This window comes from Peromyscus californicus, unplaced genomic scaffold, assembly GCF_007827085.1.
Source record: "Peromyscus californicus insignis strain IS unplaced genomic scaffold, ASM782708v3 Scaffold_15__1_contigs__length_86483966, whole genome shotgun sequence".
NCBI lineage: Eukaryota > Metazoa > Chordata > Mammalia > Rodentia > Cricetidae > Peromyscus > Peromyscus californicus.
In genome coordinates, this window is record NW_026294447.1 from 26,199,831 (window position 1) to 26,226,843 (window position 27,013).

The 27,013-nt window shown below is 41.0% G+C and overlaps 1 protein-coding gene across 1 annotated transcript in view; it reads right to left on the reverse strand.

The window, feature by feature from the left end:
• The window catches only part of Slc25a21 (solute carrier family 25 member 21), a 480,447-nt gene that overhangs the window by 179,731 nt on the left and 273,703 nt on the right, over positions 1–27,013 (reverse strand). Inside the window, exon 2 of the mRNA XM_052738572.1 lies at positions 26,778–26,826. Coding sequence (XP_052594532.1) covers positions 26,778–26,826 — 49 coding nt within the window. The remainder of the gene's footprint in view (positions 1–26,777; positions 26,827–27,013) is intronic.

The following is a 27,013-nucleotide window of genomic DNA, read 5'->3' on the forward strand; positions in this document are numbered from 1 at the left end:
TCACTGGGGGCATGGTGGTGGCAGTTCCCCTTAGGTTCAGGCAATAAAGGGCTATACTCTGTACAGAATTTTTAAAAATGTATTGCTTTATTTAGGATGTATGTGGGGGAACATGTACATGTAAAAGTCACAGGACAACTTGTGGGAATCAATTCTCCTCTCACCATGTGGTCCCAGGAGACTGAATTTGGGCCATCACTTGGCAGCAATTGCCCTTACCCTCTGAGACATCTCCCAGGCCCCATACAGAATGAAAAAAAAATATTGACTTGCTTTCTATATTACCACACCTTACTAATTTTTAATAACACCAGTTATGCAATATGATCTTCTTTACTGGACTAGCCATCGCTTTGGTATTTCATGGCTCAGTAGTTTGTTTTGTGAAGCCCAAGGATTAGCAGGCATTCAGAAGCTGGTTGCTTGGTTAGCACTCCCTGAACCTTAGGCATGGGTCAGTTGAGGATTGGGGAGTGAGCTCCAGGAACAAACAGCCAAACATAAAGTTTGAGTGGGGCCAAAGAGTGGGAAAAGTTGGGGACATTTCCCAAGGAAAAATAGATCAAAGAGAAATGCATGGTTAGATGTAACTTAGGAAGCAGAACCCAAACGACATTGAGTGTCAAGAGGAAGGTGCGGATGCAGACATTCAAAATGGAAGAGAGAAGGCTTAAACAATATTCCGGCTTCATATGTAGCTGCCTCACCATTGGTGGGTCAAGTGCTTTTCAGAATTGCAAATTGTTGGCCTGCAAATCCACAGCAGGCAGCCTGAAACCTGAGGAGTGGACAGCAGTAATCTGGGTTTTAGCCAGTCCTCCAGGTCAGTGGCACTGGGGACCACAGGTGTCCTTATCTGTGAAGCAATTCTCTGAACACCATGTCCTGAGTCATAGTCTGATGCCTTGCTGGGATTCATGGCATTTGTCATATAGTATTTATGTCTTATTTAGGCCAATGGATTAATTCCTCTGTTTAACTCCGTGCTTCTCAATAGGAGGAGAGGGTTCTTTGTGTCCTGTATTTGGCAATGTCCAGAGACGGCTTTGGCTGCTAAGTTGGTATGACTGGCATCTAGTAAGGACATCAGCAGATACTGGTAAAGCATTCCACACCGCCCAAGACAGATCTTGAAACAAAGGACTGCCCATCCTGAAGTATCAGTAGAGCCGGGATTGGGAAAGCCTGGCTAACCTTACACAGAATGAGGCCTCTGTAGGATCCCCATTAAGTTGGGTGGAGGGAAAACAGGAGGGCAAGCCGGCACCGATCTGGTGTCTTTGAACCCAAATCCCCACTAATGTGGCAAGGAATGTTTACTGATTGGTGACTCCTTCTGTTTACTGTTGGTTCAAAAAGGAAGTAAGAACTTTATGACCCTAAGCAGGAACTGCTGGCTTTGTTTGCTCTCCCTCTCCAGCTTGTCTTTCTGTATATTGTTTCTAGCCTCGCTTCAGTCTTCGTGAAGCTGTCCAGCCCATCCTGACCTGGATCTTAGCTTTAAGACTTGGCTTCTCAGACATGGTTGGGAAGGGCAGGTGTAAGGGGGAGGGTGTGTGTGTGTGAGTGTGAATGTGCGTGCATGCGTGAGTGAGTGAGTGTGTGTGTGTGTGTGTGTGTGTGTGTGTGTGTGTGTGTGTGTGTACATGTATACTGCTAGTCTCTTGGCTGGGGCTGGGGTGACAATCTTTCTGCAAAACTAAAGTCAAGGTAACCAGGAGTGCTGGATGTATCTTCCATTCACTCTGTATCAAGCACACGGTGAGTGATGTATGGAAGTCTCTGTAATACACACTCTCTCGTACAAAGTGGCTCCAGGGTAGGTAACTACACAAGTCTAGTAAGTGGATGGATTTTTCCAGAACTAACAAAGTTTGATATAGAATCAAGGGACAGGATTCCACTCAGAAGAAGGAAAGCACAAACCAATCCATAACTAGCACAGATATTTGGCTTGCTTCCTTTTCAATCAACTTGGGGAAACTTGACTACCATGATTACCAAGGAAGCTCACTACCAGTGCAAAAAGGCTTCCAATTCCTACCGACATCTCTGGGCATCTCTTTACAGCCATCACATGTCCCTGGGGATCTTTTCTCATTTGCCACTGCCCAGTGACTGCAGAACACAACCCCTAGCCAAATGGAATGAAGATTTGCTTTTGTTTATAAAGAAAGTCTCCATAAAGTCTTCTTCTATATGCTACAACTTAGGCCTGGGGTCTGGGTCTGCTTGGGTTTGGTCTCCAGTACTTTCCATCAAGTGCAAGGGAGCTGAACAACATGGCAACTAGCTAAGTGGGAGACAGGACCATGCTGGAGCTGCTTCCTAAAACACAGGCAGGGAGCAAGCCAGTAGCCCCTAGATGGAAACACCTTTTAGGCAGCACCATGGGAGTCTATTTAAACAGGTGACCTTGTGGAGAGAGGCTCCGGGTCCCATTACCAATTGCTGGCTGGCAGGCAGATTTGTTTTTATGAGCTCTCAAGGCACACACTGTGGGCCCGGGCGTAGATATGGAGGGAACTTGCTGAGACCTTGTTCATTTTCCATAAAATGGAAAGAAAAGAAAACAATGAAAAGGCTTTTTGAGAATTATCACCCTCTCAGTAAATGACCAGTGAGCATCATTCAATTAGTGTTTTCAGTTTACTTTATCTAAGCGGGGAAGAAGCAGAATACCAGAGGTTTCTTTCAACTGTTGGGCTTCCCAGGGAACACTGGAAGGGGAAAACAGCTGCTTGTATAGAAAGCAGTTTAAGGGTCAAATACTGCGCTGCTCTGTGCCGCTGACATCACTTAACTCTCCCCAGGAGAGGGGCACTGGCGTCATTTTCTGGGCTGGCCAGCAGCAGGTCTGAAGGTGGGTCCACAGCGGCTCCATCTTGTTTCTCCTGGAGACCTACAGGGTCAGAAACTGCTAGGGAACATTGCAACTAAGACTCCAAATCTTTGTTTGTATTGGCTTGGGAGGGAATTTTTTTCACAATTTGTGAAAACACAATGTAGGCAGAAAGCTACAATGTGAATTCGAGCTTCAAACTTTGCATAGTCGTAGGTTAATCGCTAGTCATTTGTGGCTGACGAGGAGGGTTATAATTTGACACCTGGCAAAAATCAAGCCGATTTCAGAGAAGTTAAGAGCTGGGAAATGAGATGGAAAAACATCCTCCATTTCCCTAGGAGGTCCCATGAAGCAGCATTTAGCAAAACCTTCTCTCTCCCTAGAAATCAATTCCTAGTAGTTCAGACTGCACTATGTCCGTATGGCTAACTGCTGGACAACCTCATTCCCACCCTAAGAGCCTTGTACGAACCTGGCAAGGAATGCAGAAGTGATCTCCCTGGGATTACAGGAAAGAGATAAATAACTTCTCAACTTGATGTTTAAGCAAGGGGACCACCAAAACTTTTCCATGTCGGTTCTGAAAATACTTTCTGGAGCATCCTAGAGCCCTGGGGGAAAAGAGCTTCAGAACGACAGATCCTTAATTCTCAGGTCCCCAGTTAGACTCCAGGTCCTCTTCTCTTCACTCTCTACAGCCATTTTCTTTTGTGTTGTGAGATCAAAATATTGAACTCTGGGTTTGTATTTTACGAACCCTGACCTCTCACAGGTGTCCTGGCTCATTTCCTGAGAGTTATGTTTGATTTGGGAATGCTTCGCTCTCTTCTCTCAGTCCCCTGCTACAGCTTGGAACCTGGAACACCCGCATACAAGACCCCAGCTATCTTCCTGTGCTGAGCAGCAAACACTCCAGTGTGCTCTCTCGGAACTTGGCAAGCATCTGGATGGGGTAGTTTTCTTACAAGCTGGGAAATCAAAACAGAAAGCATCAGTTCTCTGCCAATTCTGCAACCTGATGACAAATTTGAAGGTCATTTTTTTTCATATTTAACTTAATAGTTTTCCCATTTCAGTGCTAAAGTAAAGTTAAAATAATTTACTTAAGTTTTCAATATATATAAAGGAGACAGAAACATTTTAGGACCAGATATCAGCAAAATCCCCAAACTTGTTCCTAGATTACATGCTCTGAAGCAGAGGTCAAGTTTTGTCTCAATATGATGAGTAGAAAGTATAACTTTCTCAGATCATACATTATTTGTTTCAAATCAGGCTGACACCCTGCTTAACAAGTACTGTACTAAATCTGTTTTTCAAAAAAAAAAAAAAAAAACTAACACATTCTGATGTATTTCTTTTAATTTGGTATGAAGCATCTACTGAGAGACCTAAAATCGTTATCAGGGACACAACAAGGCTGTTCCTTCTGACAGTATCCATCAAAAATAGTGAATGAAAACTAGCTTCAACATTTCCTTCAGGAATGTCCTAGCCAGCTTCACCAAGCCTACTTATCCCAGTACCATGCCTATCAGGGCTACAAGACAGAGGGCCAGCCACACAATAAAACAACACAATGGAGGGCTCTCTTCCTAATGTAGGGATGAGAGGCTGCTCCTATGTTGGAAAGGATGAGACGTGACTGAATCTCAGCATAAGAGAATGGACATGACTGATGGACACTCAGGTCCAGACAACTTTTTTTTTCTATGAGGATTAGCAAAAGAACCAGCTGGTACAGGGTCACCAACACAGTGAATATGTCAATACATGTCTAATTCTGAATACAACACAACTTATGTTGCATAAGGTCCTCAGAACATATAGTCAGAGAAATATCAATACATTCCGTAATTTGATCATGTATGAAGATTTTCTCACAATGACAACAAAATCAAGATGGGGAGGGGGTTGTTTTTACTTTTTTTGTGCTAATTTCATCATTATCACCACTGTGTGTATGTACATGATATAGGTGTGTGATAGATGGTATTCATGTGTCACATAGCTTATGTGTAGTCAGAGGACAACTTTATAAAGTCATTTCTTTCTGTCCATAGGTGGATTCTGAGGCTGGTCTTGGTTCACCAGACTTGGGTGGCAAATGCCTTTACATCGGATCCATCTCATCAGCGCATTTTTGCTTTCACCCCCCAATACAGAATCTGAATATGTATACGGTGTGTCCATTTTCGATGGGAATATACTTCCGTAAAATCCTTGATTCATCATCTCACTGACAGTGCAAATACACTAATTAGCTAAGCAAATTAGCTAAAAAAAGGAATAAGGTTGCTTCTGTAGGAAGCCTGCCCTGCAGCGGAGGTAGACAGTTAATGTGTTCACCAATTATAATGCAAGAACAGGATAAATAAGGTAACGAGGAGTAGACAGGAGACCACCGATGGAGAGGAGGCCAGAGAAGTCTCTCAGAGGAGATGACAGCTGAGCTGCAAAATGTGAAGGCGGAGAGGGAACCAGTCATTCCAGGAAGAGAAGGGATGCTAAGTGCACACGTTCTGAGAGGGAACAGAGAAACCCACTGCTGGGTGTGGATGCGCCAAAGTCACTCATTCATTTTATCACTTAAACTTAAAAAGTTATTTTGTTGTGTTTAAAAAAAGTTATTTTGTTATTGATCATTCTCAACAAAATAATTTATCTCACACACACACACACACACACACACACACACACACACACACACACACGCAAGTGCGCGTATCAAGAGTACATTGCTTCTTCCTTCACACCACCTGAGTTGAGAGGAAAGGGAACAATGCAACAGGATCAGCTAAATGTGGGTGAAGGGTGGGAGGGTAGGATAGAGGAGAGGGTTGGGGAGGGATAATTAATGTTAAAGACCTTTGAAAATAGCATATGGAAACTCACTACTGTAGAGGCTTCCTAAAATATACACACACGTAAAAGGAGTTTAAGTGGACTTAGCCAATAGCAGAGGGACAATGCCTCTCCCAGGTACCACAGGCTACTGAACAGAAAGCCTAGTAGCAGGAATGGACAAACTCTTTTCAACTTGTTGGTCACTCGGAGCCCCATGGGCCCACCAAACATTCCAGGCTATTGCTGTTGTTCCTGGTCACCCCCTACAACTTTGAGGGTAAGATCTTACTGGGGAAGACATCACACACTTGAGTCATAAGGCATGGAGTCCGTACTGACACATAGTGTCATTCCTACTTTAGCTGTCAGAAGATTCCATTTATACCACTGGGAGGGAAAGTATTCAACAGTTTTACCAGCTGTGACCCCTGTGTGTTATAATAATGAATGGCCCGGCATGAATGTTGTAAGAGTAACCAGCTACTTTCTAATTGCATTTAAAGCCTGACCTACAGATGAAACTCATGCTTTGTAAGTTAACTAGGTCAAATAAGACCTAGGGAATAACATAATACTGTTGTTGTTGCTGTTAAGATGATGATGGTAGTGGTGATGGTGATGATAATGATGATACTCTGCTAAACGGACAAAAGATTAAACAACTTTCTAAGCTATCTTTATACCCATGGATAAGTGAATTTCTTGCCCCTCACCAGAGAAGCTTGTTTTCACAGTAGACAGTGAATTATACAGAGACTCACAACTGGTCATTGTGCAGACTATAAGAATCTGTGGTATGCTCAGCTCTAAATGGGATATCTATATCACACATGTCCCTCAAGGTTCAGGGATCATCACAGAAGAGGATGTGGGAAGACTGCAAGACCTGTGTAGGGGGACACCTCAATGAGCTATTATTTGCTGGAGAGGGCTGTTGCATACATGAATTCAGAGTAGCAGGGACTGCATGCACAGAGAACTATACAAGATCAAATCAGCACAGATCCCAGCGTGGATGGGTGAGGGACTCATGAAGATCCCCTCCAGCCAAGATGCTATTGGCAAATTAAGGATGCTGCGAGAGAAGGAGTAACTTGTTCAGATGTGACACGAGGAAGGTCACCAAGCTCTCATAGATGGTACTACACATATTAGTGGACTCAGGGCATCTAAAGAGAGAAAGGGTGCATAAAGCTGGGAGGAGAAAGTGGTATGAAAGATAGGGAAGGAACTGGACAGGAGGAAATGGGGGTGGATTTGATAAAAATATATTTTATGCATCTATGAAATTCTCAGTAAGAAAGATTAAAGAGAAAGAAAAAGTGATTTGGTTACCATGACTTGGTAACAAACTATATACATGTAACTTCTAGATGCATGCTGATTGTGATGCCTACACATTCTCCCTCCTATGCAGGGCTTCAGAGCCTTTATATCCAGGGAAAGAGTTAGTTTAGGGTCTAGGTGTAAAGATGGTCATAGCCCCGGCTGTTGGGGGAAACAAGGAGTTTGCCACATTATTAGCTAGGATTGGTCCAAAGCATAGGACAGATCCACTTGCTTGGGACATGGGGGAGATTCCTGGAGCAAACACTGGGTAAACTGTTTACACATTCTTATGTATACAGCAACATAAAAATATGAGTAAATGTAACTATATATGAGCATATGTGTTCACATTTATTCTCTAGGATTAGTGGAAGAATGACATAATTAACAGAGGGAAGAAGATTCAAAATACCTTACAGGAGAGGGAATTAGGAAGAATGGATTTGAGCAAAGGATGATAGATGATCTGCTTGAGAATGTCAGAGAATCACATCGCACTGAAGGATCAATGAGATGCAAGTTTCCTAAAATTACAGAGAATATTTCATTATTACATAGTATTGGACTGTACACAAGACGTTATAACACGATATGACAATGATTATGAATTAGTTTTAAATATACATTATAAAATATACCGAACATTTAAAAAAGGACCTTTAAACAAGTATATGGGTCAATATGCTAGAACGGACAAAAACAGATTCATGTCAAGTGGTCACAAAATCAGACGAGGCAGAAAAGATATTGGTAAAAAAAAAAAAAAAAAAAAAAAAAAAAAAAAAAAAAAAAAAAAAAAAAAAAAAACTATGAACAAGAAAAGTCTAAGACGTGACCGACACTGGTCCAACTAACAGCAGTAGTTACCTTACGGTTCAAAACTTTAAAATCACTAACCGAAAGAGAGCTATAGAAAGGAGACACAAAAATTAAGTTTGATGGTGTATTGTCTACGGAGGTAAGTTTAGATATAATTACACATGTGTACCTAAAATGGAAGGATGAACAGATTTTCACAACTGTGGGTTTCTAGTCCTCTAATCTGATGGACATATGGAAGGCAGGATGAGGAAGCCAGTCAGGAGCCTCACACCCCTAGATAATTTGAGAGAAATCATTGTTCTTGGGAGTCTACTACACAGTGTCACCAGAAGGTCTGTGTCCTCACAAGGTACTTTTAAAGGACTATACTATGGTCACTGGGTCTCAATGACTACGTTCAGAGTGCAAAGAAGAAATGCCCTAGGACTGACTAAGTCAAGAAAGCAGGTTGGAGTGAGAACCCTCACTAGGTATGGTTTATTTACCTAGTAAGCACTGAGAGGGACAGCAGCAATGTCTAAGTGGTAACCAGAAGCTGGGGTTGGGGTGGCACTACGAGGGTTAAGAGTCTGGATTCAACTTACTAGTTCCTTTGACTGCAAGTAAAATGTTAACCCGTTTCATGACTCCATCTTATTATAATTAAATTGAAGTTTTAAATGTACCTCAAGGGTTTGGAGCAGCTAATAAAGCATGGGCAATGTACCAGTGATTGTGAAAAGCGCCCGCTAAGTGTTTTCAGAATAATTTTCAAAGGCAAGAGAGACAACGAAGGAGACTGTTCTTTATTGATGTGTGATATATACAGATACAAATACAACAAATGTTGCAGAGAAACCACTATTTTGCATACTTCATATGAGTTAAATATATTTTAAAAACTAATATTACACAGTCCTACAACACAGGAAGCAAACTCTTGTTAACATGAACATGAAATTGGATTGTGTTGCATGTGGGAACCCAAGACACCAGCTGAAGAGTTTAAAAGGAGGCATAATTGGTAAGGAAAGGAGGGTGCTAAAATGATTTAAATACTGAGTTGATACTAAAATGGCAGACAAGTTGTTTGACAAAACGGGAACACGTTATAAGGGCCACAAAACGTCAGCTATATCAAATATAAAAAATACTGGTCCAATTCACTTGCAAAAGAAAAGTTAGTTTTCATCAATAGAGCCTCATTGGGTGTAGTAACCACACTCCAGGGCAGGCTCCATGCTCAGCAGTAGATGGCCAACACAAAATGTGCTCAATGGTACTTTTGTAGACTTTTTTTGTTTCATATTGCTTTGTTTAGGCTTTTTTTTTTTTTTTTTTTTTTTTTTTGTCTTTCTGGCCTTTTGCTTATGGTTTCTAATTTTGTGTTTTTATGGATTTGGTTTTTTTGGGGTGTATGTGTGTGCATTTGTGATTGTTTCTGTTTTTTTTCTAAAGAGAGAAAGAAAGAAAGGAAGGAAGGAAGGAAGGAAGGAAGGAAGGAAGGAAGGAAGGAAGGAAGGAAGGAAGGAAGAAAAGGTGTAGAATTGAATGGATGGGGAGGTGGGGAGGATCTGCACAGAGTGAGGTGAGGGAAAACCATGATTGGAATACATGGTATGTATGATTTTTTTTTCAATAAAAGAAAATATTGTCCCAGCTAGTGTGAGTTATCTTAAATGTCAGTACTTGAAATTCGTCAATTATATTACAGAGATAGAGTGGAACAAAACAGCTCCATTCTACAGGTTGTCTGTGAGCAAGCTCCTTTATCTGTAGACTCACATGCATTAAGACAAAAGATCTGCCTATGCTAATTCCATCTCTGGTGAACAAATGCTTCACTTTGCTATTCACCTGGTGGTCACCCAACAGTATTAATGGTATCGAGGCCTTTGGGGGAATTTATTTCATTATGTGGATGTCGCCCAATTTCACCAGTTTCTGCTTCAGAATTCCCCACTAAGGACATGACCACTGGTCTCTGTCCTCTGCCTTTGAACAATCTTTGACAGCTCAGAAGAAAACTCTTTTATCCCAAGAGCAGAAACAGTCACTCTTACACCCAAGTCCTGGCCCATTTCACTGGGTGGCAAGGCTGCTGCAAAGTGCCACCCACAGGGTCCTTTCGTCACAATGGGCATTATGACTTTGGATGGTGCCAGGGGTGACCTGAGAGGTAACTGCTACAGTGGGTTTGACAAGAAGTCTGTTTCTCACTGATTTGGAGACAACAGGTTTGGGGAATTTTTTGCTAATTTTTCCATTCAGTAGTACCAAGAATGTGCTTTCTAGCAGCCTGAATGTCTACACATGAAGACATATAGACAGCATGATGGCATCGAATGATGGCATCAGCATCCTGACCTAAGCACCTCTGCATGGATTTCCTCATTGGCCTCTGCTCTGCTGTTGTCTGTAATGCTTGTTCTGAGCATCCACGAGCTCAAAGATTCTTCCACTCAGTAGCTCCAGTGACTCCTTCTGGATTTACTCTTTGTAGTAAAAATAATGTCTGCTAACCTGTCTTTCTTTGAATGACGATACGTGTTTGTTTAGAGCTCTCTAGGGGACCATTCCATTATGGCAACAAAGACCAGCACCCAGTGGAGAATGCCTGGGCAGCAGAAGCAGGAGGCTTTCTGTCCCCACTTGCCTCAGGAAGCAAAGAGGTCACTTTATTTTTAAACAGTGAAAACATGGCTTGGAAAACACGCCATACTGTGTTGGAAGAAACCTTGAAGGATTTGGGGAAATGCTCTCAATTTCTAGTGAGGCATCAGATCCTAGAGCCGTATCCTTGACTCTCTTAGCTAGAGTCCAGAGAACTGATGGAGAATCACTGATCTCCTGTGCTCAGTACATGACCGTTCCATATGGCCTTCTCTGAGCTGATGGCTAACCACCATAAACACCAATGGGAAGCATGCCTAACCTGACTTTCCTTGAGTGAAGATGCATCAGAATTCTAACCAAATGTCAGGAGAACACACTACTTCATGATTTCAAAGGACACACATGTAGAGATTTTTTAAAATTTCAAGCTTTTTAGAAAGTATTTAGCAATATTTAATTAATCTAATAAGAAGTTAGCTATAGTAGGTTAAATTTGGTAGTAGGTCTAGCTTCAGATTTATTGTTGCAATAGTGAGATATGTAACCTATCAGATATCAAAGTTTCACTGGAGAAAATATTCAATAACCCCCAAATGGGAAAGTTTTTTCCTGTAAGAACTTGGCCCAGGGTATGCAAGTTATAGCCAGCTCTATTTGTCATCTTACAAACTTTGTTATGTCAGAACTAAATCTCAGCTGTGCTCTACTACAAACCAAAAGCAATATAGGTTATTTATCTACCCCAACAAGAATATTCTGGGAATTCATCAATTTCCCATGGTTAGCATACTATATTTTTAGCATCATACAAATATAAATTTGATTATAGCAATTTAGAATTTTTATTCTTGCTCCTAGAATCTCCACAATAACCATTCTTTCAACTGGGCTAGAATTCCAATCTTGGAGCCCACTAGGCTTCTCCCATTAAACACGCAACTGAACAGCGCTTTCCTGGAGGCATGGGAGAGGACAGGGCGCAGACAGCTAGAGCGTTCTTATCTCAGTAGCCCTCTCTCTAAGCTGTCAGCTCTTCTCACACAACAGGAAGAACCCACATGTACATCTAAAGCTTTTCTCCACGGCACATTTTTCTTCTGTTTGAGACAGAGTCTTAGGTAGCCAGGCTGGGCCTGAAACTCGCTATGCACTCTAAGGCTAGCCTTGAACTCCCTACCTCCACTCCCTGGATGCTGGGATTCCTGACATGCACCAGCATGCCTAGAAAGGACATGACTTTTTTCTTTTCTGTCATAGTATTGAGAAAAGTAACTGACACTTCTATTTACTTTTTATTTGTAATACCTAGTACGGTGTCAATGTTAGGTAAATATGGTATGGAGGAAAGAGAGATAAGGAAAATGCACACATCAGATGCGGTTTCCCCTCCTTCATACATCTACCTCTTGTCCCCACCTTTCCTGTCTGAACTTCTCCTCCCTCTTCCCCTTTCATATCATATATTCCTCTGCCCTCCCCACAACCTTTTTTAAAGCCCCCTTTTCTGTCTCACGGTGACACATGCAAAGAACATTCTCTCCCTTTAGGGCGGGTACCTGTTCTTTGTGGAGACCACTACAGAGCAGGGATGCCTGATAGGATGATTGTGCTTTTAATGAATGGCAGATTCTTTGTGGAGCTGACCTAGATGCCTTTGAAGTTAAGCAAAGAAAAGGGGGAAGAAGCATCTAGAACACACATCTGATTGGCAGAGACAATCTTCTAAGGCTATTTGGTTGAAGCATAATAGCCACTGTGATATTAATGGACTTAGTTTAAAAATTAGCTAAATCCAAATTAATGAGATTACTTTACAAATATTTTGCAACATATTCCATTAAAAAGAGCATATTTTTCTAAGAAGTGGTTTAAAAAAATCCAGTAGCTAGATATAAAGATTGGTTGATAGGTAGATGATAAATAATAGATATATTTAGAAATATTTTAGAATTATAAAGTGTGTCAATTACAGTGGAAATTGAAAACTAGCTTGATTTTGTTTTTAAGCAAGAATTTTCTACTTATTAATAAGACTGAAAAGCAATTTTAGCCCATAGTTACAGGAGCTCTGCAGAGCCCAGAAAGCATTGATCTCTATGTGTCCACTTTGTTTTTCTCGTCACTCCTTGTCCATTGGAGAAATGATCACATTGTTCAGAAGTGGCAACTGCCAACATATGTGAAGTCCTCCATATGGACAAGGCAGCTATTTGCACCAACTCAGTCTACTTCTCGAAGTTTCTATGCTCAGCAGGACCACTAAAATGTGACAGAAGTAGACGGCCAAGACTTCCTTTTGTGGCTCTTTCTGAGCTTTCTGTAGTTTGGATACAATTCACACTTTCCTAAAGAGAGGAAAATGCTGTCAAAGTGGAAATCCCAGGCATCATTTTAATGACATCTCTTCATGGTCTATCAACCTCAAATCCATAGCTTTGCTCCAGAGAGAAATACAAACTGAGAATGTAGACATGCAGTATTTTGTAACAATGTGTAAAATAAGATTATATATATATTTAGTTTTAGGGTCACTCTTAGGATATATCACTCACTGTAAAATAAAGCTCTTGGTTGGAGGCAAATGAGATTTTTGGGGTGGTCTGTATATTTATAGATATGAGTAGGTGATGTGTGATATGTGATATGTATATGTGTGAGGTACATATATATGCAGGTGCTTGTGAGTGTGTGGGGGGTTATGCACGTGAAAGCACAAGTTGACACTGTTGTGCTTTCCTTAATCTCACTTTACTTCATTGAGGCAGGGTCTCTTCCTGAAACTAGCACTCACCAATTCCAGCTCCTCCAGCTAGCCATCTTGCCTGGGAAGCTGCCTATGCTTAATACAGGCAACTACCAAACGTGCCTAGCTTTAACATGGGTTCTGGAGATCTGAACTCCAGACCTCACACTGTAACAAGAGCTTTGTTCACTGAGCTACCTCCCTAGTACCACAAATGGCATTTTAAAGCATATATTTACTTAATGTGCATTCACAGTAGCCTTGTGAGCCAAGCAAAGCAAACTGGTCTATTTATCCCTTCCAACTGTATTTTCCATCTTCTGCACCTTCTAAATTTGACTATTAACAACTATTTATTGATGGTATAGTCAATACAGTTGCAGGGCTCCCCCAAATCCAGCTTTGTTCTTGCTTTGTCTTGGGAAATAGAAAATGCATTTTGGCTAAATAAAACCAGTCCCAGAGAAATTACATGTGTTAGCTTCCCTTGGTTGGGGCAAAATGCCTGAGAGAAACCATCTGGAGAAGGAAAGACAGATTTTGGTTCATTGTTTCAGAGATTGTAGCCCACTGGTCCTGTCACTTTGGGGTCAAGGCAAGGTTTTCATCATGGAAGGGGGTACACAGTCAAGCAAAGCTTCTCAATTCAGAGTGGACGAGTAACAGAACTGGAGAAGAGATGGTACAGAAGATACTTTTCAAAGGGACACCCCCAATACCTCTCTCCAACAAGATCCCACTTCCTGATGTTTCCACTCCCCTCCAAATAGCATTACCCGCTTCTGTGGGACATTCCAGATCCAAACCACAGCACCCTATCATGGTTAAGACAGCTTCTACACCCAAGCCATCTTGACAGCTACTGTCACCACTTACGCAGGCCACGAGTTGACCCAGCTACATTTACAGAGTCTCAGTGAAAGTACAGCTTATACAAGAGTGGATCTACTGCCTATTGTGCTTCAGACACATAGTTCCCACGGTTAGAAAGAAGCCACAGTAGTGGTCTAACCCCAGTCTCTCTACAGTGAGAAGGCAGCCGTAACTATGGTCTAGCCTTGAATGTACTCTCAATGCTTTATAACCTTGTCCAGTCACTAATGCATGAAAATCACCTCCCAGCGGCTTGTTTGTGTTTTTAGGCTGTGGTGATTCTATTAGATGCCCTGTCCTGAACTCTCCCACTGCTCTTATTTTAAAAGGATTCCTTAGCATAAAAAGAAAACAATGCATTTAGAGAAGCACACCTTCCTCTCTTCCACCCCACTGTTCTGTTGGCCCCAGTGGCTACTCAATGACCTCCTCTCTGACCTCTCAAATGCTTACTTAAAGTTCATTTCTGGCTTCCCTTCCTCTCTGGTGGATGGGGCTGTGGATGATTCCAGGCTCTGGCTCCTCATCCCCTGCTGGATCCTCACAAAGCAGCCTCTCAGCTCTGCCCATCCTCAAATTTCATTTTTAATAAAAGTCTGTAACGGGTTTCTGTCCCTAAATCATGTTATCCACCAGAGTCATTTACCTTTCTCCTGGAGCAGCCGATGCCGTGGTGCTGAGCTTTGCTGCTGTGACCCCACTCAGTAGGACAAAATGCATAAGTTCTGGCCCTAGACACATATATTTCCATATCATCTCACAAGCTGTAGAACTGGTTCTGCAAGGTGAGCTGTTTTCCCTTCTTCCACTTTTGCTCATTTAATGACAGCGTGCACATAAATGAAATGAATGAGACCACAGATGAATGAGATGATTAACATTTTAGAAAAGGAATTCTTTACAGGACTCTTTACTGAACTGTCTATAGGGTATTCAGCAGTTGTTTCCAAAGGCTGACCTAGTGATCACTCTGGCCTCAGTATGTAAGACCCAGTCAGGAGATTGTTGAACATAAATATTGGTGGGCTCCACCCCTAGAGTTCTGAGTGAGTATGTCTGGGGCTCAGGAGGAGCCACTGATACTGTGTAAATCATTCTCAACTGCTTGAGTAAAAGCACCATAACCACATATATAACAGCACGTAGTTGCCAAATTTTCAACCCACATGCAGTGATTAATATGTTTTGAGAGAATTATGAGAAGTGCAAGTTCTGATGGGAGAAAGGATGAAGGCCAAGTGTTGGCCTGCCTATTCTCCAACTATCTCTAACTACATGTCTACAAGATGTGGGATTGCCTCTTCTTCCCTCCTCTCCTTCCCCAGTCCCCATCAGAACACATCTGGTACTTAGACAGCCAGATCCTTGAAATGATCAGTCTGTACTAAAGTGGGGGGCATTTACTTAGTTGACATTTTATTAACCCCCAATTCAAAAATGAAATGTAGTAGGAATGATGAAGAATGGCTTAGAATGAAGAAGGAGGAGGAGGAAGAGGAGGAGAAGGAGAAGGAGGAGGAGAAGGAAAAGGAGAAGGAAGAGGAGAAGGAGAAGAAGAAGAGGAGGAAGAGGAACTTCTCAAACAACTCTTTTTTCTTGAGGCCAAATCATTTATTTCTCTCTCTAGAAATAAGAACATATCAAAGAGATGGAAGCCACAACCTACTTACACTGTGATGCCCACAAACTCTTGCAACTTTTGAAGGATGGTTTTTGTTTGTTTGTTTGTTTGTTTTGTTTTGTTTTTAGGTACAAATTGTTCTGGTTAGGTTTTTGTATACTTGACACAAACTAGAGTCACCCAGGAAGAAGGACCTTTGACTGAGAGACCCTCTCTGTCAGATTGACATGTCTGTAGGGGCATTTTCTTGATTGCTAATGATGTAGAAGGACCCAGCCCTTTGCAAGGAGTACTATTCCTCGGCAGGTGGGTCTAGGATGTATAAGAGAGATAGATGAGCAAGCTAGAAGAAGTGAGCCAGTAAGCAGCCTTCCCCCATTGTCTATCTCAGTTCTTGCCTCCAAGATCTTGCCTTGAGTTCCTACCCCGGCTTTCCATATAACAGGCTTTAACTTGTAAGCCAAATAAACCCATTCCTCTCCAGGTCACTTTTGTTCATGGTGTCTATCACAGCAATAGGAAGCAAAGTAAGACACAAACCTATGAATACATATGCAGTATTCTCCTCACGTCCATGCCACCTTGGACTTCACTTATCTGTCATTGTCAACCTGTTCTAAGGAATCATTGGATGGTTGTCCTTCTTACCCCCAAAAGGCTTCCTATTCCCATGATTGCACCTAATTCCACAACATGCTATAGAATAGCCTATGCTGACTATTGAAATGTAGCTAACTAATTGATACTGAGATGTGAATCTAAGTGAGAAATGGGTACCAGATTTAATGACCTAGAGTAGAAAAGGAGTGGAAAACGTTTCATTAGTAATGTTGTTATTGATTAGTAATTGTTTGTATTAAGGCAATGGTTCAAACTCAGGTTTGATAAAATAGATTATTAATATTAATTTTATCTGCTTTTTTGTTTTCTTCAAGAGTGGCTCTTAGAATTTCAAAGTCACGTATGAGTCCTGCAGTTCATTTGCATCATCTGTTGCTCCTCCAGGTGAAGTCCAGAATTCTGCCTCCCACTGCAGAGCTTGTTTCTTGTGCATCTTCAGCACCTCCGGTCTCTCTCTCTTGAATTAGTCCACCTGCTTCTCATCTGAACACACCCAAAGGAAACCTCCTCACCTCATCTTAATGTCTGCAACTCTACCACAGGCTTGAAATGTTCCTAGCCACCATGCTGATCCCTCTTTCATTTCAATAGAATTTTACTTCCTTCCTCTTCCATGAAATCTTACATTTTTCAACAAAGACAATACATCTGCCTATTACTAACTTTCTAAATATTCCAGATTGGACACATAGGTGGTGGCGTTATTTCTGATTATTAATGAACACTATTTTATTCTTTCACTGGACACCTCCTGGAGGTCAGGTACGGTGAGAGTCATTGGGGATACGTAATAATGTCATAATGTCAGCACGCAGCCCTAAGATGATGTGTGGAATGACATCAGTAGGAACATATGCACTAAACCAATGCTCTCCTGCCTTCAGACCCAGGAGGATTCTCTGCTTGCAAACACCTTCTGTGGAAGGATTTAAATGCAGTGCTCATATAACACTCATTTTCCGGCTTGGAACTTGAAACCATTTGACTCCATATTAAACATTTCCCTTCTCCTATACTTTGTATATTGCCTTATGTTTCCCTGGCTACCTCAAAAACTCCATTTGTCTTTCTATTTTCCATTTCTTTGCTAACCTATAATTAAACACTATATTTGTGTCTGTTCGTGTATGTGCGTGTGCGTGTGCGTGTGTGTGTGTGTGTGTGTGTGTGTGTGTGTGTGTGTGCTGATGCCTGTGTATATGTGCTCATTTCTCTCCACGATAATGTGGATACCATTCCTGTTTTCACTTAGAGAAGAGGAAACTGAGGCTTGGGGAAGTTAATTAACTCAACAAAACCAAACAAGTAATGGGTGAAGGAGTCAGGATTCAAACCCAGGCAGCCTTGTTCTGGAGCAGAAGGAGTAAATGAGCTGGAAGCTGAAGGCAGCCCCTAATGCTAAGTGAAAGCAGCTTCCCTAAATGAAGCCTATTCAGAAACGGGGAAATCTGAAGGCAAAGAAGGAAAAGAATGAGAATTATTAGAGTATTCTATTTTAACCCTTGATCTTTCTAGTCTTACAAGTGAATAGGCTCTTTTCTACTATTTGTAGTCAGGGTCTTAGTGGAAGAATTTAAACACAATTGTATAGACTTTTATTTGAGTATAAACAAAATCATAAGTCACTGTGAAAACCCATCTCTAGAGAAAAATCTCAAAAGAGACCTTGACTCTATGTGACTAATGTGGTCACTATCTTAGTAAACATTCTCTGCTAAATTTCAGTGTGAATACTTAGCTCAAGCCAGTGGTCACTTGGGCAGCCTCTCGTCACAAAGATCTGTACCTGTCGCCATGCTTACCTTGAGTGGAATAAGCTGTTGTCTACATAAAGGAAGCACTACAATGCCTGACTATCTCCCCATGAAAGAGTTATTAAAGATCATCTTTTTAGATGCAACATCAATTTCAGTTCCACACGCTGGATTGGAAATGAATGCTTGTCTTTAGTTTTCTTCAAAGCTTACTAAAATGAACCTGCGCAGACCTTGTACACGCTGTCACAGTCTCTGTGTTCATACATATATCGGTCTTCTTGTGTCTGGCTGGCACTGCTTCCTTAGAGACACCCACCACTTGTGGCTCTTACCATCTTTCTGCCTCTTCTTCCATATAGATCCTTGAGCCTTGAGGAGGAGGGTTTGATGAAGACATCCCATTTACGGCGGAGTGCTCTAAAGTCTCTTTCTGCACATTGTCCAGTTGTGGTTCGCTGTGTTAATTACAACTACTGCAAGAATAAGCTTCTCTGACGAGGGTTGAGCAAAGCACTGATCTGTGGGTATAGCAATATGTCATTAGGAGTCATTTTATTGCTTTGTTCCTTTATCAGAATAATAGTAACAGATTTCCCCTGAGGGACGATGACCTATCTAGTCTCAGGTTCTTAGTCACTTTAGCGGTGTCAGGTATGGGCTCCATCTCAAAGAGGGCCTTAAGTCCAAACAAAGAGCAATTGGTTACACCTGTTACAATTGTGTCCTGATTGCACCAGGATATCTTATAAATGCAGGTTGCAGATGTAGGTCACAGGATTTGTAGCTGGGTGATATTGGTGATTAATTTTTTCCTTTGGAGGCATGCAAAGTAACTTCCAGCACCAGGAATATTAGCCAGTAGGGGTGAAGCTTTTAGTTGCACACCAGCTTGATTTCTTCATGTTTAAAGGCAGAAGTAAGCTGTGTCTTCAAAAATAGGGCCTTACCACTTAATCTGCACAGGTTCAAAACATATAGAGTCCCATGAAGGAGAAGGAGAAGTAGACACAGTCCCATCTCTAATCAAGAAAGTATTTACAATTGATACCTTCTCAAAAAGGGAAAATCAATTCTTTTCACATCTTTGGTCTTTTTTTTTAATTTTTTTTACTTTATATGCATTGTTGTTGTGCCGTGGGTGTCAGTCCCCTGGGACTGGAGTCACAGACAGTTGTGAGCTGTCATGTGGGTGCTGGGAATTGAACCCGAGTCCTCTGGAAGAGCAGTCAGTAACTTTAACCACTAAGTCATCTCTCCAGGCCCTCAATTTTTTTTCAATAGAGTGCCACTGGGTATATCAACCACACTCTAGGGAAGACCCCTTGGTCAGGAGTAGTCATTGGCCAACACAAAACAGACTTTGTTTTGTTTTGGTATTTTTGTTTGTTTATGTTGATTTTCATTTTGAGAGAGAGAGAGAGAGAGAGAGAGAGAGAGAGAGAGAGAGAGAGAGAGAGAATATGAAGTTGGATGGGGAGGAGGTGAGAAGGATCTTGGTGGAGTTGAAATGTAAATAATATGATCAAAATTCATTGTCTGAAGAAAAATTGTAAAGAAAAGAAAGCTTACTAAAGTGGCAGCATGCACATTCTGGTTCTGTCTGTTTAGATATGTTTCTTCTTTTTTTCCTCGTTCCTGTTCAAATACAAAAGGGCTGATCCCTGCAAAGCTTCTGTGCCTCCCAGGATACCATGAGTCAAGAAGATGCAGTGTAGGTGGGGAACTGAAGGTATTAAGAAGAAAGAAACCAAAGGGTCCGTCCCCCAACCCACAGCCTCCGGCCACACTCCTGTTTTCCTCGGGTTCACGATCTGTTGGCAGCTGGTTCTCTTCTGAGGCTCCATCTGCTCTAGCCAGGCCAGCCACATTTCCACCACGATTACCAGGACGATTGTCCCACCTCCTCCCTTTGTCGAGCCAACCTGGGTTGTGGCTGTCCTGCTAATCTCTGGGTTGCCTCACAGACTTCTGTTGGATCCTACACAGGTCTAGAATCTGAGCAACTAATTCCTTGCATTAAATTTCCTTTGTTTTCAATACTCAGAGTGGGTGTATACTCCTGGTTGGGCTCTGACTAATACAGTGAGTAGAAGAATTATAAATGAGTGCAAACCCATATGGACAAATAAGATAGAACCAGAAATAGTTATAGCTGTGCAACATCAATACATTTGTTTTTTGTTTTTTTTTCAAGACAGGGTTTCCCTGTGTAGCTTTGGAGCCTGTCCTGGAACTCACTTTGTAGACCAGGTTGGTCTCAAACTCACAGAGATTCGCCTGGCTCTGCCTCCCGAGTGCTGGGATTAAAGGTGTGCACTACCACTGCCCAGCTATCCATACACTTTTTGTACAACACAAATGAACAGAGGAAATGGATGGAGGGCAGTATTAGTAGAGCAGAGAGGGCCATACGCAAAGTACCTGGGGCGGGAGACACCAGCAAAGGGCCTTGGGAGTCCTTTGGAAAATCAGAAACCATGGATGGTATGAAATGTGGCCGGAAAAAGTGGAGGATTTCTTGGAAGTGTATATATGTCTCCTTGCTCACCTCACTGAACACCTTGTGGCTTACTGCCTGAAGACTGAACTAGGACAGCTCCAGATGGGGAGCAGCAAAGTGGCCCAATACTAAAAATACGGTAATGGGGTGACCTTCTTCCATGTTTGCCATACACAACCTTGGGTAAAAAGATGAATTAGAAGTACTGCCAAGAAAAATGCCAGATGATTATCAATAAGCCCACGTTAAACAAACACAACCATGGCATTGGTAGAAAACAATAAAGAAACTTACCGAAGCATCTTGGAAGACATACTAATTAGCAACAACATACAGAGTACTGAAGAATGAAGGAGAAAGGAATGAACTGTAGGAAAACAAGCCATCAAGTATTTCTTGGTTCAGCAGTAAACAACAACTACATTGCCAAACAATGAAACAGATGATCAGTGATGGTAGTGGGGTAGACTTTTATCAAGGAGGGTGAAGGGTGTGAGTATTGTGAATAACATTTAAAATTGATAAATTAGGACAGCACGTTGAAAATTTTTTTCCAAGTCCTTTCCATTCCTCTCTCCAAGTCTCTGTAAGTTGCTGGCAAACCTTGATGTGTATTGGTGTGCAGCTGCACAATTCCAATCACCACTTTCATTGGAAGTGATGGTCCCCCCTACTCCGTCTGTCGTCTATCTATCTGAGCCTCTTCTTCATGTAAGGATAAAAATCATATGGAATTTGCCTCTCCCTCCCAGTTTGGCATAACTGCACCATGGCTAATTATATCTGCAGAGACCCTATTTACAAAGGTCACTTTTTGAAATTCCATGAGAGACACAGATGGAAGCACTATTGAAGCTAATGCAATCAGGAGAGGCATAATGTTTAGAAATGTGGGAGTGGATTTTAAAAGAAGCTAAAAGTCAAAGGTGTTTTCACATCTGGAAAGGGAACTGGTATGTGTAAGTGGATGATGTGTCTTTGTATGAGCCTGGGAATGGACATGAATGCCTGTAACATATTGACCCCTAGATCCTCCCTGTCAAAGGGGAGGACCATACTTCTACTTCTGGTTGGCTAGGCATGGTAAAATGAGTAGTTCTGAACCATAAGTCTCAGCCGAAACAGCATGAGACTATTGAGCTCTACACTTCCTGCCACACGGAGGGGAAAACACACTGAGGCAGAGTTTCTGGCAGCCTGAATTAACTCAGTGAGCTCTGTGTACCGTTAGTGTGTCCTTTATGAATGGGGTTAATGTCCTTATAGCTATGACTCCAAATGCTAGCTTGCTTCTTCTACCACGTGAGCACCCAATGATAAGGTGCTGTCTATGAATGAGGAAACAGGCCTTCACCAGATACCAGATATGGAACCTGTGGGGAAAAAGAAATCTGTAGAAGCCAGTTCCCACAACTGAAAGATTTCTTTTGATTACAAGGACTCAGTTTATGGAATTTAATTACAGCAGCACAAATGGGCTATTGTATGTATCTACTCATATTGGACATAAGATGGGGATGAGAAAAAGATTCTTTGCTGTAATCTCCTGAGATCCAGGCTTGTTACAACCTAACCTATCTTAACGGACATAAGAATTAGAGTATGATTTGAATTTTATACAGTGAACACTTACTGTTTTGATGAATCAAGAGGTGAATGAGATTCACTTAAGAAATAAGACATGAATCCACCAAGCACTGGCTGTTTCAGCAGGCTGCTTTGAAATGGTGTGCCCTCTAAGGGCAGTGAACTCTAAGTTGTTATAGGCATTGGGCATAAGCGTACATGTCTACCCTGTCATTTTCAGGCTTTTCTCTGCTTTCCTTTGGTATCACGGCTTGAAGAGTGGTACACTGAATTAATCTTGAATTGTGGATATAGCTTGCTTCCCACATTATCCCATGTAAAACGGTTTGCTTCAGGAAGTCTAGTCTTTTATTTCTGACCTCTGTCTGTGTCTAATCCTTTCCTTTCCTGAATGAAGAAGAAAGGATTATAAAAACTTACTTTCCAATTCTTTCTGCAAAAAGACCTTTTCCTCTCTGTAAATGATCCATTGTGTTTTACTTGGTATGAATTTTAACCTATTTCAAAATGTTTTGTTCTACATTTCATATTGCCTTGGAGTATTTGCTGTAAAGAATGAAGCATAACCATTATATTGCCCCAGTTGGTTCTGGTAGATTGACTTCATCCTGTAGATAAATTCATAATGCTTTGCACATCTAGTTATGAACATATCCTAGGTACTGGTCTTTAATTCCTAATACAAATAGTTATTCTATATATGATTAATCCATTTATTTTAGTAGCTGGATTCTGATTTTCATTGATATCAATCTTTGTATATAATCATTATAGGGAAAATGCAGCCACATTATAGGTAAAAATCAAGTTAAAATAAATACTTTGAAAGTTTTTGAACTGGTAGAAGATCCCAACAAGTGCCACCAGACTGAACAGAAATTACACATTTGGAAGGTGCCATTCTTTTTAGCCAAGAAATTGGTATATCTAAGTTTATCCTGAGGGAATAACACATAATTCAAAATCAAGATGTAATGTAATCCCCCAAATCCTTTATTTCCTAAACACTGGTAGGTTATATTGAAAGCAGAAGTTTACTTGGGTTCAGTCACTGATTTTGTAGCAAGAAAACCTCATAGGCAGATCTCTGTACTTCTATCAGAAAGAAAAATACAGTCATCTTAAGAAAGCATTCTAACTGAAAGTGTCAGTGAATGTTTCCAAAAAGATAGCTTTGAGAGCCTTCATGCCCAGGTGACATGCATTCACTAGGCTTCTATGCAGAACTCCAATTTTCCTTTCTAATTTGTAATTCTCAAAACACTTTTATTGAAAAACAAAGTCACCTCTTAAACTTTAAGAAAGGAAGTTATCTCCCCCAGAACAGTGATGTGTCCGGCATTCTCATCTGTTCCTGTCCAGTGACTATCTTGTTAGTGACTTAGTGTTAAGTCCTACAAATTGCACATAGTTCATTTCTCTTGCAAAAGGAGTTCTACATATATAGGTCCTAGACTGTGAATAGGGTGTCTATTCAGTACATTTTCTATTGTTGTACAGGTCAGCTGCCAATCTACCATCCAACTCTCTCCTTCAGGACACCTGCAAGGGTGATATATCCCTCTCTCTTCAAAGTAGGCAAGGGCACATGTAGCAAGTTTCTTTTTGGGCCACCAACCAGCTCCCAAATCATGACATGGAAACTCATTATTAATTATGAATAATTGGCTTTATCTTATAATTGTCCCACTAGCTCTTATAACTTAATTTGACCTGTTTCTCTTCATCTATGTTTTGCCTGGGGACATTTTACCTTTCTTTCATTCTGTATGTCCTACCTTTCCTGCTTCTTCCATGTCTGGCTGGCTGGCCTGGCTGGCCCCAGGCATCTCCCTCTCTTTCTCCCTCATCTCTCTTCTCTTCCTCAAGCCTAGATTCCTCCTACTACTTATTCTCTCTGCCCCCCCCCCAGCCCTGCCTATCCCTCTACTGCCTAGCTCTTGGCCATTCAGCTTTTTATTAGACCAATAAGATGCCTTAGGCAGGCAAGGTCCAACAGCAACACATCTTTACATAATTAAACAAATGCATCATAAACAAAAGCAACACACCTTTACGTAATTAAACAAATGCAGCATAAACAAATGTAACACACCTTTACATAGTTAGAGTAATATTCTGCAACATAAACAAATGTAACACACCTCTACATAGTTAAAGTGATATTCTGTAACATAAACAAATGTAACACATCTTTACATAGTTAAGATAATATTCCACAACAGCACATGACCAATTCCAATTAATGAATGTTATGTTCATGGAAGTGCTGATATTTAGCAAAGAATAAATAAGGTTATAGTTACTTGGTAAATGTATTTCAAGCAATGCACAATTCAAATTCAGCCCAAGGAAAGGAGATGGCCTTTGAAGTTGATGTTAATGAGATTCTCCACAGGGCCTCAGATCAGGAGATTCAGGAGAGCATGGCTAGCCTGGAAGCTGCATGCTAGATACTAAATATACACCTGTTGAGTAGATGAACGAGGACTATGGGAATGACTGAGTGATCATAATTTTAGTATCATGTTTTATTCAAATTGTTCTTAATTCTTTCTAAGCTTATTCAAACATAAAAACATCATGCTTTGTAAAAAAGAAAATGAATTACTCAGTAAGACTAGCAGTAATATTCTGGCTTTCCATAGAAAGTTAGAACAATCTAAGGAGAAAAGGCCTGTAGGTTTTGCCTTCTGTTCCTGAAACCCTTGAGGAGATGTTCTAAAGGTCAATGTCTATCAACTGTTTAACAACTGTGATTTTCTTCTTTTGTTTTATTTTAATGACTTGGAGCTGCTGAATGTTTGTGTCCTGCCATAATTCAAATGTTGGCACTCTAACCACCAATGTGGTAGTATTTGAAAGTAGACAATGGAAGGTGATGGGGTCACATGAAGTCATAAGTGTTGGTTCCATCTTGATAGAATTAGTGATTTTACAAGAGAAGTAAGAGACCACAGAGCTTCTCTGAGTAGAAGTACCATGCCTGTGAGTCAGGAAGAAGACGACAGTAAGAACTGAGTGAATCCCAACCTTGATCTTGAACTTTCTAGCGTCCAAAACCATGGGAAAGAAATGTCTTTTGGTTAAGCTGTGGTATTTGATGACAGCTTTGAGGTTCAGTCACAAGTCAAATCCTATTGTCTCAACAACTATAAAGGTGATATTATTTGTATATAAAAGAAAAGTCATTTTCCTTTGCTTTCAATCACCACTCTGTAATTCTGCAGGGGCTGGCTCAATGGCTCGATGGGGAAGGTTACCTGCTGCTAAGGCTGATGATCTGACTTTGATTCTTAGAACTCACACAGTGGTAAGAGAGAACCCAATCCCATAAATTATCCCCTGAGTTCCACAAGTGAGTCATGGCACTCACATAACACACACACACACACACACACACACACACACACACACACACACACACAAACTAAATGTTAAGAAAATTTGAATTCAGAGGCCCCTTTGGGTAAATTAAATAAAGTGTCCATAAAATGACCACTCTGACTCATCAAGTAATTCCCAACTGAGGAAGCAATGATTTGTGCAAATACAAAATCAGTGTTGCAATGCTAGTGGGCTCCAACAGAAGCTGGTGTTCTTGGGTTTTATATAATGCAAATATATGGAAACATTCACTATACACTCAACACATCTAGTTTCAAAAAAATAAAGTTCAATAATTTCCCCATAGTTTTAACTTTTAAAATGTTCTCGAATTTTCCCCAGGGAAGAAGAGCTTACCCGTTGGTATCCAATACCAAATGGTCATATCTGAAAACATACACACAAGTAACATCATACAGTCTGAGAAGATTGTATTTATGCATTTAGGAACACACACACAACAACAACAACAACAACAGTAACAAAACAAAACAACAACCAAAAAAATGAAAGAAAAAGAGTCCATGAATTTGGAAGTGACCATGATGGAGGAGTGCATGGGGGAGTTTGGAGGGGAGAAAGTGAAGGGGAAATGATTATATTAGAAGCTCAAAAAGGAAAAAGAAAACATTTTAAAGAAAAAACCCACCTCCCCAAAATGCTCTACAGTGATCATATTAAACCTCACAGCCTGGTTATTTTTGGTTCTGCTTTTTTACTTTGTTTTCATTCTTGGTGGATAGGTTTAACACGTTGTTCTAGGTTTTCTCTTTCCTTATAAGCAGAAGCCTTTTCATGGAAATACAGCATTTGCATTGGCAAAGAGTTTTAGGGATAAATTCTTTAACTGTCATTTAAAAAGCTCACCTGAAATAAAAATTCTGACTATTAGACAGCAATCTGTTATGTGCTGTGCCAAATGAAAAGCTGCTGTCATAATCCACTAGATAATGTTCAGTTTTTACACCAATTTGGTAAATTTACCTCATGTACCAGTATACCACAAATCATACCTTCCACTTGCCGGGTGACAGCGGTAAACACTGCATACCTTCAGATGACCTTTCTCCAAAGATGCTTCTCACTGTTCACGTTTTATATGTCAATGGTACTTTCTTTGAAAAGCACATTTAGATGCCATTATAGGGAGAAGCTACCGGCCTGGGACAAGTTCTAGCATTTAGTGTTCTGACAGATCTTAACTTGGACATCAGCCAAAGTCAATACAACTTGTTCATGCAGAACCTTACCTGGTTTTCACCACGTCCAGAGGGTGCATCAGGCAAATTTCTGTAAGACCTGAAAGATGATAAAGAAAATTCCAATGAATACACAGATACATATTGATTCCCCAAATTTAAGATTAAAATAAAGAATTTAGATGAAGGGGGAGTGGATTTGGGGCAGAGGGGAGGTGGTGGGGAGCTGAGAGGAGTGGAGGGAGGGGAAACTGTGGTTGAGATGAATTGTATAGGAGAAGAATCTA